Consider the following 21,404-nt stretch of genomic DNA (forward strand, 5'->3'; position numbering starts at 1 on the left):
AGTCACTGTACAGCTGCAGTGTGGGGCAGGGAGAGGGACAAGAAAAACACACTGACCTCTCTTTCCTCCCCCTTTCTAATCTCCTACTGATGCCTCCCATTGGCTGAAGGAGGCAAACTGGCAAAGAAATCCTAACAAAGCAATTCATGCAGCCAGTCTCCTCGGGGCACAGAGTAGAGCAGAAAATCTGTGGATGCAAAGGAGGCTAATCACCACCTTCACTAACTCATCTCACAAATTGAGAGTGTTCCAGTTAATGGAGTGCTTGGATGGATAAACCTTCAACTAAATCAGCTCACCGTTTATTTATTTCCTTCAGTCTTCATATCCTGTAGCACGATGAGCAGCAGTCAAGATGGCAGCTCCCAAGAAAGCAGAAATGTGCCAACACACAGTCTGACTCTGGGGTGCTCAGAGTAGATCACGTGATACCTTCTGGTCACCGTGATCTTGGAGCTGAGCCATAGCACCTGGTAATATAATATCACTAGTTCTCAAACTTAACTGTGCATTGGTTAAGATTTCTAAATTACATAATTACAAAATTTAAATTGCATAAAAAGTTTAAAGATCACCTTGTGTCTTAGTCTGTTAGGGCTGCTACAACAAAATACCATAGACTGGACAATTTGTAAACAAAAAAAATTTTACTTCTTACAGTCCTGGAGGCTGGAAGTCCAAATCAAGGGGTCAGCAGATTTGATGTCTGGTGAGAGCCTGCTTCCTGGTTACTAAACACTGAGGTGTCTTCTTGCCATGTCTTCATGTTGCAGAAGGGGCAAGGGAGCTCTTTGGGGGCTCTTATTTTAAGGGCATTAATCCCATTTGTGAGCATTCCACCCTCATGACTTAATTACCTCCACAAAGCCCCGTTTCCTAATAACATCACACTGGGGCTCATGTTTCAAATAGGAATTTTTGACCATGGGAACTAAGCCACACACACTAGGCACTCATACTGGGGAGAGGAACACATGAGGAGGACGCAGAGGTGGATACTTGTGACCCCTGCCAATGGGGGCTGAGGAGGCCAGCAAAGCAAAAGGAAGACCCAGGAGCCCTGCCTGTGGCCCTTGAGACCTCTCTGAGGGTGCCTCTAGGTGATGCTCATTTCATTCATTTCTGAACTACAGTCTTCAATGAGGTGATGTGACTCTGCTGTTTACTCTGAGTAATACAAACCCAGCTGAGACTCATGGTGAAAGGACTGCCTCACACCAGGTCCTCCAGCAGACTAATCCCACGGGCTGCATAAAGAGAACCCAGCTCACACAAGGGACTCTGTTCCTTGAGAGGAAGATGAAGTGCAGAGCAGAAAGTTAAGTGATATGTGTGTGTTGGGGTGGGGGTTGGCAATGGATTGACTTTTGTAATTCTAGATTAAATTCATTCAATTTAATCTAGAACATTTGAAGATTTTTCTGTGGGGTGGGTGAGGAATGCCTTTTCAGAGGTGAATCTTTTTTTTAATTGGACTATAATTGCTTTACAATGTTATGTTAGTTTCTACTGTATAGCATTGTGAATCAGGTATGTGTATACAGATATCCCCCTCCTCTTGAGTCTCCTTCCAACCTCACCCCCATCCCAGCCCTCTTGGTCTCCACAGAGCACCAAGCTGAGGCCCCTGTGCTGTACAGCAGCTTCCCACTAACTATTTCACATGTGGTAGTGTATATATATCAGTGCCACGCTCCCAATTTGTCCCATCTGCTTTCCCCCCACTCCCATATCTACAAGTCAGTTCTCTATATCTGCATCTCTATTCCTGCTCTGCAAATAGGTTTATCTGTACCAGAGAGTCCATATATATGTTAATATATATTTGTTTTTCTCTTTCTGACTTACTTCAGTCTGTGCAACAGACTCTGTGTTCTTTCATGTCACTCCAAATGATTCAATGTCATTCCTTTTAGTGACTAATATTCCATTGTATATATGTACCTCGTGCATGCATGCTAAGTTGCTTCAGTTGTGTCTGACCCTATGGATTGTAGCTGGTGGGGCTCCTCTGTCCATGGGATTCTCCAGGCAACAATACTGGAGTGGGTTGCCATGCTCTCCTCCAGGGGATCTTCCCAACCCAGAGACTGAACCTGCATCTCTTATATCTCCTGCATTGGCATGTGAGTTCTCTACCACTAGCACCATCTTGGAAGCCTGTATATATGTACCACATCATCTTTATCCATTCATTTTTTATTGGACATTTAGATTGTTTCCATTCTCTTGATGTTGTTCAGTCCCTAAGTTGTGTCCAACTCTTTGTGACCCTAGGGACTGCACCATGCCAGGCTTTTCTGTTCTTCTCTATCTCCTGTAGTTTTCTCTAACTCAAGTCCATTGAGTCATTAATGCCATCCAAGCATCTCATCCTCTGTCACCCCCTTCTTTTCCTGCCCTCAATATTTCCTAGCACCAGGATCTTTTCCAATGAGTTGGCTCTTCACATCAGGTGGCCAAAGTATTGGCGCTCAGCTTCAGCATCTGTCCTTACAATGATAATTCAGGGTTGATTTCCTTTACGGTTGACTGGTTTGATCTCCTTACTGTCCAAGGAGACAAGAGTCTTCTTCAACACCACAGCTCAAAAGCATCAATTCTTTGGCACTCAGCTTCTTTATCGTCCAGCTGTCATATCTGTTCATGACTACTGGAGAAACCATAGCTTTGACTATAAAGAAATTTTTCAGCCAAGTGATGTCACTGCTTTTTTTTTTTTTTTTTTGTACATAAGTGGTGTTTATTGCATCTGCATCTGAATGCACTATGTTTTTTGTTTTTTTTTACTTTACAATATTGTATCGGTTTTGCCATACGTCAACATGAATCCGCCATGGGTGTACACGTGTTCCCAACCCTGAACCCCTCTCCCACCTCCCTCCCCATACAAACCCTCTGGGTCATCCCAGTGCACCAGCCCCAAGCATCCTGTATCCTGCATCGAACCTAGACTGGCAATTCGTTCCTTATATGATATTATACATGTTTCAATGCCATTCTCCCAAATCATCCCACCCTCTCCCTCTCCCACAGAGTCCAAAAGACTGTTCTATACATCTGTGTCTCTTTTGCTGTCTTGCACACAGGGTGCTTTTTAATGTGCTTTCTAAATTTGTCATTGTTCTTCTTCCAAGGAGCAAGCGTCTTTTAATTTCATTGCTACAGTCACCATCCACAATGAGTTTGGAGCCCAAGACAATAAAGTCTGCCACAGTTCCCACTTTTTCTCCTTCTATTTGTGATGAAGTGATGGGACCAGTTGCTATGATTTTCGTTTTTTTGAATGTTGAATTTTAAGCCAACTTTTTCACTCTCTTTCACCCTCATCAAAAGGCTCTTTAGTTCCTCTTAGCTTTCTGCTATTAGTGGTATCATCTGCATATCTGAGGTTGATATTTCTCCCGGAAATCTTGATTCCAGCTTGTGATTCATCCAGGTTGGCCTTCACACAATGTACTCTGCATATAAGTTAAATAAGCACGGTGACAATATACAGCCTTGAAGTACTTTCTCAATTTTGAACCAGCCCATTGTTCCATGTCTGGTTCTAGTTGTTATTTCTTAACCGGCATACAGGTTTCTCAGAAGACAGGTAAGGTGGTGTGGGATTCCCATCTCTGTAAGAATTTTCCACAGTTGGCTGTGATCCACAGAGTCAAAGGCTTTAGCATAGTCAGTGAAGCGAAAGTAGATATATTTCTGGAATTCTCATACTTTCTCTATGATCCAGAGGATATTGGCAATTTGCTCTCTGGTTCATCAGCCATTTCTAAATCCAGCTTGTACATCTGGAATTTCTCGTTTCACATACTGGTGAAATCTAGCTTGAAGTATTTTTTTGAGCATTACTTTGCTAGCATGTGAAATGAGTACAACTGTATGGTAGTTTGAACATTCTTTGGCATTTCCCTTCTTTGGGACTGAAATGAAAACTGACCTTTTCCAGTCCTGTGGCCACTGCTAAGTTTTCCAAATTTGCTGGCATATTGAGTGCAACACTTTAAAAGTATCATTTTTTAGGATTTTAAATAGCTCAACTGGAATTCCATCACCTCCACTAGGTTTGTTCGCAGTAATGCTTCCTGAGGCCTACTTGACTTTCACACTCCAGGATATCTGGCTCTAGGTGAATGACCACATTATCATGGTTATCTGGGTCATTAAGATCTTTTTGTACAGTTCTTCTGTGTATTCTTGCCACCTCTTCATAATATCTTCTGCTTCTGCTAGGTCCTTGCCATTTCTTTTTTTTTTAATATAAATTTATTTATTTTAATTGGAGGTTAACTACTTTACAATATTGTATTGGTTTTGCCATACATCAACATGAATCCACCACAGGTATACACGTGTTCTCCATCCTAAACCCCCCTCCCACCTCCCTCCCCGTACCATCCCTCTGGGTTGTTCCAGTGCACCAGCCCCAAGCATCCAGTATCATGCATCAAACCTGGACTGGCCATTTCTGTTTTTATCATGTTCATCTTGCATGAAATGTTCCCATGGTATCTCCAGTTTCCTTGAAGAGATCGCTAGTCTTTACCACTCTATTGTTTTCCCCTATTTCTTTGCATTGTTCACCTAAGAAGTCTTTTCTTATCTCACTTTTCTTTGGAACTCTGCATTCAGATGGGTATATCTTCCCTTTTCTCCTGTGCCTTTCACTTCTTTCCTTTTCTCATCTATTTGTAAGGCCTCCTAAGACACTTTGCCTTCTTGCATTTCTTTTTCTTTGGGTTAGTTTTGGTCCCTGCTTCCTGTACAATATTCCACCTGTAGTCCTTTAGTGATTCTATCTACCAGATCTAATCCCTTGAATCTATTCCTCACCTCCACTGTATCATCATGAGGGATTTGATTTAAGTCATACCAGAATGGCCTAGTTATTTTCCCTACTTTCTTCAATTTAATCCTGGATTTGGCAATAAGAAGCTCATGATCTGAGCCACAGCTATTCCAGGTCTTGTTTTTGCTGTTAATCTTTGCCCTGCTTCATTTTGTACTCCAAGGCCATACCTGCCTGTTACTCCAGGTGTCTATTGACTTCCTACTTTTGCATTCCAATCCTATATGATGAAAAACATCTTTTTTTTGGTGTTAGTTCTAGAAGGTATTGTAGATCTTCATAGAACCATTCAACCTCAGCTTCTTTGGCATTAATGGTTGGGGCATAAACTTGGATTATGTGTTGTTGAATGGTTTGCCTTGGAAATGAACTAAGATTACTGTCATTTTTGAGACTGCACCCAAGTACTGCATTGTAAACTCCCTTATTGACTATGAAGGCTACTTCATTTCTTCTAGGGCTTTTTGCCCACAGTATTAGATACAATGGTCCTGTGAGTTAAATTCACCATTCCCATCCATTTTAGTTCATTGATTCCTAAGATGTTGATGTTCAATCTTACCATCTCCTCCTTGATCACATCCAATTTACCTTGATTCATGGACCAAGCACTCGAGGTGCCTATGCAGTATTATTCTTTACAACATCAGATTACACTTTCACCACAGACACATCCACCACTGAGCATTATTTCTGCTTTGGACCAGCCTCTTCATTCTTCCTGGAGCTATCTCTCCCCTCTTTCCCGTAGCATACTGGACACCTACTGACCTAGGGGTCACAGCAATATGACATCTTCTGGTATCATATCTTTTTGTCTTTTCATACTGTTCATGGGGTTCTCAAGGCAAGAAATGCATGGCCGTGTTCTGGTATTATAATATTGTAAATATACATGCCCTGGCTATTGTAAATGGTATTGCAGTGGACACTGGAGTACATGTATCCTTTTGAATTATGGTTTTCTGGATCATATTGTTCTATGTTAACTTTTTAAAGGCTCCCCATACCGTTCTCCACAGTTGCTGTATCAATTTACATTTCTTGAGATAGGTAGAATGACAGCTATTTTAATAGGACTGCTGTAAGAAACTACCATAGACCAGGTGTCTTAGAAGACAGAAACTTGTTGTCTTGGAGTTCTGGAGGCTACAGTCCAAGATCAAAGTATAACCAGGTTTTGAGGGCATTAGGGAGAATCTGCTCTGCATGTCTCTTCTGGCTTCTAGTCGTTTGCTGGCCATCATTGGTGTTTCGTGGGTTTTAAGTGCATCACTCTAATCTCTTCCTTCATGTCCAAATGACATCTCCCTGTATTCATATCTGAATATCCCTATTTATAGGATACCAGTCATATAAGATCAGGGATCCTCCCTATTCTAGTATGACTTCATCCTAACTTCTAACTTCAGGAACAACTGTATCTTCAAATAAGATCACATTCTGATGTACTCAACATATGAACTTTGAGGGACATAATTCAAAGATTTACCTATAATAAATCTTAAGGTAGAAAGAGCATATATTTTTTTAGTTGGACAGACTGAGTTTGATCCTTTCTTTACCAATGCTTTTCTGATTCAGTTTTATTTTGTCACCTGCAAACTAAGAATGATGCTTTAATAGACTTATTGGTTAAATAATAAATATATAATTATTATTATTTATATACAATTATAAATAATTTATATTATTATTTTATAATAAATAAAATATAATTTATATTATAATTTTATAATAAATAAAATAATATAACTTTATATACATTATATATAAATAAAATATAATTTATATTATAAATTTATAATTATTTTATAATTATATCATTATATATTATAATTTATATAATTATATAATATAAATAAAATATAATTTATATTATAAGTTATAATTAGATAATTAAAATACTATTAATATAAATTAATTAAATATATAATGAAAATATAATTAATTATATTTTATAATTAAAATTTATAATTATATAATTATATATCTTTATTTCTCTCTTGGCTAGTAAATCCACTCATATGCTTGGTTCTGAGGCCCAAACACTCTTGGATAAGTTTCTTTATTTTTCTAGTTGGGGTTGAAAGTGGGTTGGACAAATAGAAGACACCACTAGCTTTGGAGAGTGTTTAGTTCTGGATTGACTAGAACTAACCTCCACATTGCAGGATATTTGGCATTCAGTGATGTCACCCCATCATTGTGACAACCCCAGACACCTATATGCATTTCCATGTGCTCCCTAGAAAAGTGAGAATTGCCCCCACTGAGGACCCCATATGTTCAGGTGCAAGGTCAGCTTTATCCCAGGATATTATAACTGAAGGAGAAGCAAAAGTTGACAAATACTCAGGCATATTTTCATTCCTAGTGAGCAGGAACCATCCATGTGGCACGCCACCAGAATGATGTAAGCACAAAGACATAGCACAAAAATGGCGTCAGGAAACTGAGGTTCCCACGTGTGACTTCTTACATAACCAGCAAAATGTGAAAGAGTGTTAGTCCTGTTCAAGTAGAAAACCCACTACAATGAAAATAAAAGCCATATCTCGCCAGCACCAACCTATCTCCCCCTGTTGAGTGATTTTCAAGACCAGTGACTTGTTTCCTGCAGCTATAGGGAAGTCCACCAACCCCACAGCCAGCACTCGAAAGCATCTGAAGCTGAATAATGCTAATTCCTGTGACTCAGTGACTTATCTTAATATCTAAATTCTATGTGGTTTAATATGTCCCTTTGGAAGTGCCACGGTTTGAAAAATTGTCTGTAATCATTCCTTTATTTTTGATCCTAACATTATCCTTTCTTTATTCAGAGAAAGTTAGTTTCTCCTCACTCTCACTAAATAAATATTGAGAAAATATTTAAGGAATATAAGTGTTAAATAATATCTAATTATAAGCCTGCCCTAGGGGTTAGGTTATGTCTCTCTCTGGCACATGATATCACTCTTCTCCAGCCCTGTTATCCTTGGGATAAAGATTTGTACTTCTCCAGGAAACCTTAAACCGCTCAGTGAGACATCAGTTTTGGCTCCTGGCTTTAGTTTTTCCCCATTAATAGCATCACATTGTTTAGTGCTCACCTCTCAGTCCCCTCACCTCCTTTGCCTCTGTCAGTCCCAGCCCTTGGGGGACTCAGGGAGCAGATGGCCATTATCTGTGTTGAATTATTTTTGATGACAGACTGATCTTGTCCCACACACAATTCCCTGGGCAGTGTATGGAGCTCCCCTTGTATCTCCAATATGCCAGCGGACAAACTGGAGACACAACTACAGCTTCATTCACTGACTTTCCCCATTAGTTCCATATCCATGTCTGTTGTGTACAAGAGGATTTAGGTGAAAAAACTTCAAATTTGCATGACTATTTGGCATAAAGATGAAAAATCCTACCTCTCACAAGCTGTATGAAATTGGGAAAGGTATGGGTGTCTCTCTACCTCTCAGGAAAGGGGATGATAATAGTACCTGCATCACAATGTTGTCATAGGAATGAAAAGAGAGTCAGAAGATTTGAACATACACTTCACCAAAAGAGACAGATGGCACATAAGCACGTGAAAAGATGCTATTAAAGCCCTCATGAGTTATTAGGAAAACACAAATTAAAACCACAATGTGATACCACTACACACCAGTTAGAATTTTAGAAGTTAAACATATACCTATTTCACTCCTAGAGAGAAGAAATATAAAGTCCATACAAATGTTTGTACATGAATATCCATGGCAGTTTTATGTGTAACAGCCAAATTGGAAACAGTTCATCAATGAAATATTACTCAGAAATAAAAAAGATGAACCACTGATGCACAATGAATAACTTTCAAAATAATTACACTGAATGAGAGAATAAAGACAAAAAGACTACACAGTCTGCAATTAACTTATATGCCATTATAGAGGATACAAACTGATTATGGTAACAGAGAACAGATTGGTAGTTGCTTGGGAACAAAGGCAGGGAGGGGTGAGAGAAAGGTTTTAAGGGGACATGAAGACTCTATGGGGGGTCATGGGTGCCTTCACTTGGTTGTGGGGAAGGTCACATATCAAACCTTACCGAATTGCGTACTTTAAGTAGATGTGGTTTATTTTATGTAAATTATACCTCAATAATGCATTTTTATAAAGTGAGTGCCTCTGACACACCAAGCCTTCCATAAACATTAACTATCATAAACTTTACTGGTATACTGAGAAACTGGTATGCTGAAAAATGTTTTAGATGAAAGTCTTTAAAATAGCATCTCATCAAAAGCAATATTCAATGATTGATTCTATCATCATGATATCATAACACAGCTACATTTTTTTTCTTTCCTTCTAGGGATGCTTATGAATAAAGATGAATTAAGAAAATAGTCCAGACTTTGTGGTCAAAAGGCCTGAGCTCACTGCCCATTCTGTCATCCAGTACTTTGTCCTGATGTCTGACCTTGATTTTACTCTTCTATAAAATAATATAAATCTACAGCATATGATTGTTCTAAGAATCAAACAAAAATGGGTGTGAATATGTTCTGCAAACCATAAGCAACACTAGGATATCAGTCATTACAACTGCAGAGAAGAGAAGCAGAGAGAAGTGTTGACAGTTTTGCAGACTCGGTAACAGAAAGAAAGCAAAATTTTTAAAACCTTGACAAAAAAAGAAAAACAACCCACATAAGAGCAAGAGCTAGACCTTCCATCTCTTCAATTCTTTTACTCTGATATTCTCCCATTCAGATTGCCTAGGACACCTTTAAAATACACATTTCTGGGATCCCCTACTTTTTTTTTCTTTTTTTAAATTTATTATTATTATTATTATTATTTCTTACTTTACAATATTGTATTGGTTTTGCCACACATCAACATTAATCCTCCACAGGTGTACACGTGTTCCCAATCCCGAATCCCTCTCCTACCTCCCCCCCTTATTGAATCAGAACCCCAAGTGTAGGGATCATGAGTCGAGTGTAAGGAAACCTGCCCCCAATGATTCTGATGTAACTGGCAGCACCAGGCAAAGGGTGGTCCTTTGGAAACAACTGCCTTGACCTTGAAGCCTCTCAATGAGAAACAACAGCCATCCTAGGCTCTGTTGCTCAGGTTAAACCCAACTTCAGCCGCCAGAAATGATAATGTATCTCCCATAAAGACTAGGAACGCCAAACGTTTTGAAACATCAGCAAGTGTTACCAGCATTTCCCCATCATCATTGTCCTTCTAGTCCTGAGCATCCATACTCAGGAGTCTCACTGGTCCTGAGATTATCCTTGTAATTATCTATGTTGGTAATGCAAATGTGTGTTACTTAACTGCTTTCCAAATCAGTCCTTTCCCTCACAAAATGAAGTCATTCAGTATTGCTTTGGATGGTCCATCTGAGGTGTGGCATGATGTTTGTGTGGGATCAGCATTTAAAAATCAAGAAGTAAGAAGAAAACCAACAGAACTGATGCACATCAGCCATTTGTGCCCTTTGGGATGGTTAAAGCAGAGAAATAAAGACTTGAGTTTGCATCTTCTATCTCTTACAATCTAAACCTGTCCAGGACTCTCTTCCTTCAGCCACAAGAAAAGCATCTTTTCTGTATCTTGAGAATCCACCTATAAGTTACTTCTTGGGGATTGTGGTTTCAAAACCCTCTATCAAAAGGCACTACATGAATGCAGTTAAATCTTTTATCATATGGTTCATGATGCCATGAATTTTGACCTAAAGTTGCAACAATGCCTCTAGGAGTCAGATGGAAGAATTCATTGAAGATTAAAAGCTTGGAAAATGGAGAAAGAACACCCATCTAAATGAGGCAGCCCCCAATTGGTTTCCATGTACAAATCCAGCCCCAGGTTGCCAGATAATCTCTGTGTTTTTTTGCCCCCCCCCCCCCAAAGGTAGGGCAATAGAAATAGTACTTCCGTTCTGTTGGCAAATTAAAGGAAAACTACTTTTTTTTTTTTTTTTTTTTTCTGTCGCAGCTCAGTTTTATTAGGAAAAACAAAGGATAGTACACCCTCAAGGAGTGAGGGTGGGTCGACCCCAAAGGAGAGGACTCAATCCTTCTAGGCTTCTTCCTTTTATACATTTGTCTTCTCCCCCCTGAGCCTGCCCTATGCAAACTGGGCTAGCCAAGAAGGGGGAGTGTTTGTTTCACCTGAAGTTCTCACTCCCGTCCACGGATTTCCTTCTGTTCCACTTTTGCAGACTTTTTCCTTTCTTTGTCTTTTAGCCACTGCCATTTTGGACTCCTTTTTCCTATTCTAACTACCTAACATTCCCCCCTCAAGAGATGGGAGGCCCAATTCTTTGGCAATGGAGTGTCGTAGTATCTCTGGCTACTTCCTGCTGAGCTGAGACAACAAGGGGACATTGAACCTCCCCTTCTTGCTTCTCCCAAGCCTCAGAGTCCTTATAGTGATGTCCATCTAAGGATGAGTGATATTTTTTGTGGTCAGGTGTAGTTTTATATATCCTTGTTGAACTGGCACTCCATGTTGTAGTTTGTTGGCCTGGGCAGAGACAAAACAGGTTAGACAATTGATAATACATGGAGCGATCATGGAGAAAGCAATGGCACCCCACTCCAGTACTCTTGCCTGGAAAATCCCATGGACGGAGGAGCCTGGGAGGCTGCGGTCCATTGGGTCTCTTAGGGTCAGACATGACTAAGCGACTTCACTTTCATTTTTCACTTTCATGCATTGGAGAAGAAAATGGCAACCCACTCCAGTATTCTTGCCTGGAGAATCCCAGGGACGGGGGAGCCTGATGGGCTGCTGTCTATGGGGTCACACAGAGTCGGACACAACTGAAGCAACTTAGCAGCAGCAGCAGGAGCAATCATAAGCAGCATCAATATGATGATAACAGGGATTAGTAGGGGCATTAGCCAACTCCAAATTTCCCCTTTCCAGGTGAAAGATCCCCCAAAGAGAGGTTGTAGCCACCCCAAGAACTCTCCAGCTCATTCTTTGAGATCCTGTAGGATCTGAATGTTTTGCTTGAGGTCTGTGAGACTTTCTTCAACTTAGTTGGAAGTATTTACCCAAAAACAACACATTTCATTCAAGGTGGTTCAAGTCCCTCCGTTTTCAGGGATCAGGAGATCTATCTCCTGTCTATTTTGGAGTACCACCCCTGCCAAGCTGTGTTGGCTCTTTAGAGCTATCCTGAGAGATCTTATCTCCAGAAACTTAATTTTGGGAGTTTTCATTAGAATGGTGCTCATTTGTAGTTCTGAATAGGTATCTGAGATCTCCAGGGGCTCACAGGTGTATTGAGTGTCCTCTTCTGTTTTCTTCCACAACTTGACTCATGAGTAGTGAATTCAGGAGTCATGTCCTGGTACCTTGACTGCTGTGGGGGTAGAAAGTTTACAGGGTAGGGGCCCTTCCATGTGGGCTGGAGTTGAGCCTTTGGGGACCCATCTTTCCAGACTTTAATTAGGACTTGAGTCCCTGGAGCCTATAGTGTTAGGTCTTTAGAATTTTGGGGGTCCTGGTTGCTACCCCACAAGTGTGTATCTTGTTGGAGCTGCCCACTGGCCATAGTATAAGACTGGAGGGTCTGTGCCTGTGGATCTAGGAAGAGGTCATTGACATAAACAAAAGGTCTCCTATATACCATCTCATAAGGACTAAGACCAACCTGTTCCTTAGGGGCAATATGCGTGCAGAGGAGAGCTATTGGTAAAGCCTCCTTCTATCCCAGGGAGGTCTCCTGGATTATCTTTTTTATCACTGATTTTAAGAATTGGTTGCCTCTTTCTACTTTTCCTAAAGACTGAGGCCTCCTGGCACAATGGAGGTAATAAGTAATGCCCAATGCTTTAGAGATTCTTTGGGTGACCTTAGAAGAAAATGGTGTCCCGTTGTCACTTTGTAATGACCTGTGCAGACCAAATCTCAGAATGATTTCATGAAGCATTTTTTTTTTTAACACCTCCTCAGTCTGGGTTGGAAAGCCTTCAATACATCCTGTGAATGTATCTGTCATAACTAATAGGTATTTATACCCTTGAGATACTGACATCTTCCAGTCCTCTCCTGAGTAGGTCCCACCCCATTGGACGGGCTGGGCCAGCTGGGGTCTTCAAGCTCCTTGGGGGTTGTTTAACTGGCAAGTGGGACAAGAGGAAACCACTTGCCTTATACTTGTTTGGAGGCCTGTTCCTCTAAAGGACCTTTCTAGTAATCTTTGGAGGGCCTTCTCCCCTAAATGAGTGGTGGCTTGTAAGGAGTTAACCAACTTCCACTGGAGGTTCCCAGGCAGAAAAAGGAGTCCCTCCTTTTGGAACCACCCCATATGATCCTCTTAAAAGCCTTCATTCTTAGCTTTAAGAGTCTCACCTTCAGTATATGAAGGAGTTTCTGGCGAATTAGTCTGTGGAACTAAGGTGGCAACCCCTATTAGATCATTGTTCTGTACTGCTGCTCTCTTGGGTGCCTGATTGGCTGCTTGGTTCCCTCGTGCCACTTCCATGCTCCTGTTTTGGTGTGTTTTACAATGAGAGACTGAAACCTCAGTGGGCAGGTAGACTGCCTCCAAGAGCCTAAGGATTTTATCACCAGTTTTGATTGGGGATGCTTGCTCGGGTGGTCAAGTGGCCCCCTTTCTTTCCAAATAGCAGCATGTGCATGTAGCACCAGAAAGGCATACTTGGAGTCAGTGTAAATGGCTATTTTTCCTTTTCCCAGCTCAAAAGCTCAAGTCAGGGCTATGAGCTTAGCCAATTGTGCTGAAGTACGTGGTGGCAAAGGTTTGGCCTCTATGATCTTGAAATTGGAGCCTACTGCATATCCAGCTCTTCTTTTCCCATCTAAGACAAAGCTGCTTCCATCAGTGTACCAGATTTCCTCAGGATTGGTCAGAGGATCTTCTGACAGTCTCTCTCTGGATTTTGTCCAGTGGTCCAAGGTTTCTTAACTAGAGGTCTTCTGGAATCTGGGACTCAGCTGCATGAGCTTTCTGCCCAGTGTTTTTATGCTATCCTGGTTTCCAACCTGCTGGGCTTCTTGTTACTTCCACTGCACTGGGTTTTCTTGGTGTTCAGCTTCCACTGCATGAGATTTCACCAAGTTGGGCTTCTGCTGTGCTTGGCCTCTGCTTCACAGGGGCTGAGCTAATGTTGTTCCAGCCAGGTTAAATCCGAGAAATGGCACCATATATGTTGGAAGAGTGTGTAATTTCCTTGATTCTGTCTCGCCATAGCAAAGATTTGAAATGGCAGACCAGTTTTACAGCTAGGTTACAGCTCAGTTTTATTAGGAAAAACTCAAGGCACAAGAGCAGGCCGACGCCAAAGAAGAGGCTGAAAACTACTTTTAAGTGGAGTGAATGAAACACCTCCAGGACACTATGAACTTATAGGCCTCTGATTTTTACTATTATTCAAAAGTATAATTTCTTAATAACAAAAAAATAAAAGTATACCAATATAATAAATCGTGTACCCACATAATCAGTCAATAACATATACAATCCTGCCTCCCAGAATGAACATTTTAAAAAATACAAATTAAGCTCAAATAGCTGACTCTTCATGGAAAGAGTCAAATAACCATTGGTCTGAGCAGTAGCTTGTTGTCGAATCCTAATCGGCAGTGGATTGAGGTTTGGTTTTCTTTCTCTTGCAGCAGGATGTAAAAGAACCATATTCTCCTTCTCCTCACAGCCAGGATCATCCATCCCACCAGAAATAGCAGAAGGTACTCCTTACAGGGTAGCCCTCTCTCACATAAGGCCCTGCATAGGAAGAGATGGGGCCAGGGATCAAACCCTGAGATCAAGAGTGTATCCGATTTTTTTCTTTGCTGGATAACATGTACATGCATGATATGGTCAAAAGTGGCTTCCCTCATTTTATTGAGAAACTCTCCTGGTGCTGTAATGAAAGTGAGGAGGTGTTTTTCACCGTTGGTGCTAATGAATGACTCTTGGGGAGTATCCAATAAACTGTCGACTGAAAAAAACTGCACAACATAAAAGTTGAGAATTATGTTTTATTCAGAGAACATTTTGAGCACTTCAAGCCTGATAAATAGCATCTCAAATAACTCTGAGAAACTGCCCCCCAGAAGCAAGGTAAGGAGCCAGTATATACAGGAGTTTTTGCAACAAAAATCAGGTGGTGGGAACATCAAAAGATAACTATTCATTAAAGAAAAACAGCTGTCTCAAGCTAATGAAATTTAGCACTTTCCTCTGTATGGGAAGATGCAAAAGTCGGGGCTCACTGAAACCACTCTTTTGATATGCACCTCAACTACCTGGGTCCAGAATCCTGCTTCTCTCCATCCTGAGTCCCTTCAGGGTACCCCCGGGGGGCTGCTGCAGTGGCTGAAGGCTTGGCCGCTGGCAGCCCATTTCTCTCCATCCTGAGCTCCCTCAGGGCTCACCATCAGGGTGACTGTATAGTGATGGCTTGGTGGCTGCAGCATCCTTTGTTTGCTGGTATGGCGGGCAATATTTTTCATTGACAAAATGATGTTTCTTTTGAAATCTGAGAATACATGTAAGCTCCAATTGACCTATGAAATGTGAGTGATGGATATCTCCAGTTGAGAACTACTGTAGGATCTTGGGTTATCTGTAACTTGGTCCTCTAAGGCTTCACAGAATATAAGTAGTGTTGGGTATTCTCATTTGGAACAGATGTGGAGGAGATGAGCTTTAGTGGTTGGGGTACTAGCAGAGAGCAGAGTACCCTATTGGCATTCCCAGTGTTTCCCTCAAAAGGCTGAACTCTTTACACAGAAGCTCTTTGCATGGGCATGGGTTAAGTGAGTCAACCAAGGATGCTGTGGCAGCTGCAGAGTCATCACCATCCTTTGATCTGAAGGTCAGGTCCGTGTCACCAGATTCTGGTGGCAGCTCCCTCTGTGGAACGGAGTTGCTAGCAGACTGTGTGGAGAGGTGCAGAGACACTGGCCATGTCCTTCTGATCTCCTGCCAAGTCCCTCCTCAGGCTTCCTCCCTCCTCCGACACCCAGAGGTCCAGGGAGCCCAGGAATCCATAGAGGCCAGCCAGTCTCCTAGGGCACAGAATGGGGAAGAGAGTGAGGGAGAAATGAGAGTTATTATCTCAGAAGGCTGGGGAAATCTTCACTCCTGGAACATTAGAGACCAGGGGTTTTTCAACCTCTACTATAGAGGTCCCCAATCCCCAGGCCATGAACTGGTACCAGTCCATGGCATGTAAAGAACTGGGCCACACAGCAGGAGGTGAACAGCAGGTAAGTGAGCAAAGCTTCATCTATACCTACCGCCACTCTCCATCGCTCACATCCCCCTAGATGGAACTGTCTAATTGCAGGAAAAGAAGCTCAGGGCTCCCACTGATTCTGCATTATGGTGAGCTGTATATTTATTTCATCATATATCACAATCTAATAATAATAGAAGTGGAATGCACAATAAAGGTATCTGAATCATCCCCAAACCCCATCCCCCTTACCCCGGTCTGTGGAAAAATTGTCTTCCAGGAAACTGGTCCCTAGTGACAGATTGGGGACCACTGCCCTAATCCTCTAACCCTCACTGGTTGATGAGGGGACTGAGACAGAGGGACTGAAACTACTGAGTCAACGTGTAAACCCAATAAGAGGCACACTTGAGACCACAGGGATTCATGTGACACTGGAATTTATATGACGCTAACACTAGAATAGGGCTGGCTAAAAGGGACATCTATGAGGCTATTTGCTCAACTGGGTCCCTAAGACACCAGGAATTGAGTGCAGATTTTTTTCCTCCTGAGCCAAAACATGCCTTCAGACTTTTTCCTAGGGCTCCAGGTGGCCCCTAATAATAATCCATCTTCTTGCTTTATTACTTAACAATACGAGATGCTCTAAAACCCTTACATGTAAAGCTCAGATTATTCTGATTTTCCTCCTTGAACCATGACTCATCCTCAGAAGATGTATCCTTGAAGATGTCCAGACTGCTCACCCTGGTGACTTGGTGGAGGGCACTGACAGTTTGGAAGGAGACAGAGCACCATAAAATGAAGCTTCCTGAAGGATAACGATACAAGGCCCTGATCCCTGATGGGTTTTCTCTTCCTCTGTCCTGCAGGTTGACAGAACAGAGGTGATTCGCACCTGCATCAACCCAGTCTATTCAAAACTGTTCACAGTGGACTTTTACTTCGAGGAGGTGCAGCGCCTGCGGTTTGAGGTTCATGACATCAGCAGCACTCACAATGGGCTGAAGGAGGCTGACTTTCTGGGCGGCATGGAGTGCACGCTTGGCCAGGTGGGTCTATGACGCCCTTCCTCCCCTTTAGCCTTCTGAGGGCCTTTCTCCTTCCTTTTTTCCCTTCTCCCCTCATTCAGTCCTTGCTTTCTTTCTCCTGTTGATTTTATTTCCTTTAACGTGTAGCATTGTGTGACATGCACTGCCATGCCCGTTATATTCAGGGTTACACTTTCACGTGGATGATGGTGCAGATATGTCAGATGTTACTTATTTTGCAAAGTTAGTCATTTTTGTTTCTGAATTCCTCCATTCTGTCAATCATTTATTTAACAACTATTTATGGAGCACCTGCTCTGCTCCAGTTGTAGGTCTGCTCTTGCCTTATTCTGATACATCACAATCTTCCATCTCCCGGCTCAACTACGGGAACAATTACACAGGGAGTATCGCTCAGTCACAGCTATCCCAAGCCTCTGGTGCCGAAAGCAGCCCAAGAGAAGGCTAAATAGATACATGGTGAATGATAAATGCTTTACTTAATCCTCACAACAATGTTGGGAAATAAACATTCATTTGTCAGAGAGAAACTAAGACTCAGAAGTAATCAGCTTGCCAGAGACCCTACACTAACAAGAGCAGAGTTACACCCAAGTGGGCCTTACTCCAAGCCCCATGATTTTGCCTTTGTAACACCTTTCCTTTTTCCCTTCCTTCCTGCTATACCCCGAACTTGAAAAAGTGCTGAGGTAGAATCTAAGTAGAAGTAGTCCCAGTGCTCAAGACTAATTGGCGAAGGCTCAGTGTGTGCCCCTCAAACAGAGCCACTCACGATGTTCTCTAAACTCTCATGAGGCAACTCATCCTGGGTTCTAAATATGGTTGTGGGCCTGCAGGGAAGGGAGAGCTTTCTGCTGGGGAGAATGACAAAAGGCATTGTGAAACCAAACTTTGAAAAAATATGGTCCAGGAGTTGAAGGAGGAGGAGGGATGTCTTCAGGTAAAAAGGCAATGTAAACAAGGCATAGAGGTCAGAGCAACCATGCAGAGCTAAGGGATGAGAGGACCAGCCACCCTTAATCAAGGTCAAGGTCAGAGCCTGATTTACTGGGAAACTAGTGCAGCTTAAAATTCAGAGACCTTCACTTATGTGGATCCTTCCAAAGTTCTGTATCAGGTTTTTATTTGTAGTGTTGTACTTTTCCCACAAAGAAAGATTCCAAATTAGATAAGCCTCAAGCCTCACAAAATCTGCATTAATCCCATGTAGAGGTAAGGATATTGTTTAGAGATGAGTACAAAAGAGTTTAAGTTGGCTAAAACAACACTCAGAAAACTAAGATCATGGCATCCAGTCCCATCGCTTCATGGCAAATAGATGGGGAAACAATGGACTTTATTTTGGGGGGCTCCAATATCACTGCAGATGGTGACTGCAGCCATGAGATTAAAAGACACTTGCTCCTTGGAAGAAAAGTTATGACCAACCTAGATAGCATATTAAAAAGGAGAGACATTACTTTGTCAACAAATGTCCATCTAGTCAAAGCTATGGTTTTTGCAGTAGTCATGTATGGATGTGAGAGTTGGACTATGAAGCTACACTCCTCTTCCTGCCTTACTGCTCTACTCCACTGTGGTGCTTCCTTCACCTCCTATGACTTTCAGTCTCAGAGTCAGTTTTTCGGGAAATCCAAACAAAGATACTCTGCAACATATGCCAAACTTCCTGATTCCAGACTGTATGCAGTGTTCCCATCTGCTCAGAATGTGCTTCCTTTCCCTGCTCACACTCATGTTCCCTTCCCAATTTCAGTGGAAATGTCACTTCTTTCTGGGAGCCTTCTCTGAGCTCTTGTCTGCTTGATACCATCCTTTCAATGTTTGCTTCCCCTTCTGTGCTTCTCCCTAAGAATGGCTGTGATTCATTTGTGTAATTATTTGTTTTACATCTTTATCCCTGACTAGTTGTGAGCTGTTTGAAGGCAAAGACAGTGTCACTGGCCCCTGGCATGAGGTAGAGGGTCAAGGACAGGTTGGACATAGGAAGATAAGCCTTACAAAAGAAGTAATTTTGAGGATCATTCACACAGACCAAATTGTGAAAGCTTTGGATAAACAAGATCTTTTATTCACATGACTTAGTGGGTCTACATTTACTTCTTGGGACAGCATGTAACTTTTATGCTAAGTGAGAATCTTAAAATTATTCTTTTCTATCTGAAAAATGCCATTTTAATCACCTTTTTAAGTTTATTTATTATTTATTTAAGTTTACTTGTTTATTTATACATTACAGAATTTCACCTCAAATCCACTATTTATTCATTGCCCACTTATTGTGCATTGTACCTATCAAGAACTATGTGCTCTCAACTCTTTCCAAAGTCATGAGAGATATATACAATGATCATTATATAATATGTGATGGAGAATATCCCCAGAACCCACCTTCTTGTGGACTTCTCCTCAGGAGGGAATAAGGTGTCCTGCTGTCTAAGCCCTTTGGGGTAAGTTTTCCCATTATTTAAGTGAAAAGCATCAAGATTGGTATGGAGAAATGGCCAGATGGCCTAGAGTGGAAGGAACAGAGAATCTGAGGGGTTCATTCACATAATCTTCTTAATCTCTCAAGACAAGAAATATGTAGACCTGCACACTTAAGGTGAATTACCAATAGCCCTTCCTAAGTATACTTTGATGCTTTTGAAAGGGCTTTCAAACTGATCATTTCTCATGGCTTGTTAAAAATTTATGTTTTTTGAAGTATAGTTGAGTTACAATGTTGTGTTAATCTCTGCTGTACAGCAAAGTGACTCAGTTGTACATGTATATACATTATATTCTTTTCCATTATGGTTCATCACAGGATTTTTTTTTAAACTATTTTATTTATTTTTTTTCTTTGTTGGATATTATTTTTTTTTTTAGTTTTTTATTTTTTTAATTTTAAAATCTTTGATTCTTGCATGCGTTCCCAAACATGAACCCCCCTCCCACCTCCCTCCCCATAACATCTCTGTGGGTCATCCCCATGCACCAGCCCCAAGGATGCTGTATCAACACAGGATGTTGAATATAGTTCCCTGTAATATACACTAGGACCTTGTTCTTTATCCATCTTATATATGCTAGTTTGCCTCTAAGTTGAGAAAACTGAAAATCAGAAAGATTCCACGCCTTGACAGAGCCAAGACCAGAAGTCAAGAGCTGTTGATCTTTTTTTTAATATAAATTTATTTATTTTAATTGGAGGTTAATTACTTTACAATATTGTATTAGTTTTGCCATACATCAACATGAATCTGCCACAGGTATACATATGTTCCCCATCCTGAATCCCCCTCCCACCTCCCTCCCCATACCATCCCTCTGGGTCATCTCAGTTTTCAGAGCTCTTTCTTCTGCCATGATTTAAGAAAGGATAATGCAGGGAGGCTGCATGTTGTGAGAAATTTTTTTGACATTGTGGCTTAGGAGGAAAAAAAGACATGAGCAGCAAGTCAGCCATGCTTCCTGACCCATACTACTGCACCCCCCACCCCGCCCCGGTGATTTGCTGCCTGAGTAGGTATCCTGTATATTTTTAAACAACCACCCTCTCATAATATCAGCCATGTGATTGGTGCTGTTGACCTGGCCCAAACTTTGGGATGCCACTGACTGAAATCAATCAGAATGTCTCAATTGTGTGGCAACAGTGATTGCTTCAGAGAAACTGTGTAACTCATCAAACATAATGAGATGTAAATATATATTGGCTAGAGCCTTATAGGAAAGAAAATGTAGGGTTATAAGGTGGAAATGGACCCTGCAAGAGAAAAACGTGGGTGCTATTGGAGAAAAAGAGAGAAACTGAGTGGTGTTCTCTGCACCCTAGATAAAGTCTTGTCTGAAGCCAGCCTGTCCTCAACATTTCAATCATTATCTTCTTTTTGCTGTTTGAACCACTATAGGCTAATTCATTTTGCCACTTACAAAGTGGTCTAACATATTGAATTATATTCCACAGAACCCCTTTCCCAGACCATAGTGATGTCTTTAAACTCCAAACTCCTATAACCCAACTTCATTTCATTCATGTAAATCATTCTACATTGCACTGAAAAGTTCCTTTGTATCAGTTCATTAAAATAATTTCTCTCTTAATTAGCACTTATTGTTATAGTTACCTGGTCCATCCCTAGATTACAAGTTTTTAAAGCCAGAGGCCACAGGCCACATTTAGCACTTCTTTGGGTCTAAAGCAACATCATGCTTTATATATCATGTGCTCAAGTCAAATTTATTGATTAGTTAATTTTGAAAATTTTAGATCAGTATGAACTTATGCTTTGACAGGATAAATTTA

At 41.3% G+C, this 21,404-nt stretch overlaps 1 protein-coding gene across 1 annotated transcript in view; it reads left to right on the plus strand.

The window, feature by feature from the left end:
• Positions 1–21,404, plus strand: part of CPNE4 (copine 4) — a 498,848-nt gene that overhangs the window by 242,670 nt on the left and 234,774 nt on the right. Inside the window, exon 2 of the mRNA XM_052637922.1 lies at positions 16,934–17,113. Within this exon, the coding sequence (XP_052493882.1) occupies positions 16,934–17,113 (180 nt within the window). The remainder of the gene's footprint in view (positions 1–16,933; positions 17,114–21,404) is intronic.

The sequence above is a fragment of the Budorcas taxicolor genome, chromosome 1, assembly GCF_023091745.1.
Source record: "Budorcas taxicolor isolate Tak-1 chromosome 1, Takin1.1, whole genome shotgun sequence".
In the NCBI taxonomy this organism is placed as follows: Eukaryota; Metazoa; Chordata; class Mammalia; order Artiodactyla; family Bovidae; genus Budorcas; species Budorcas taxicolor.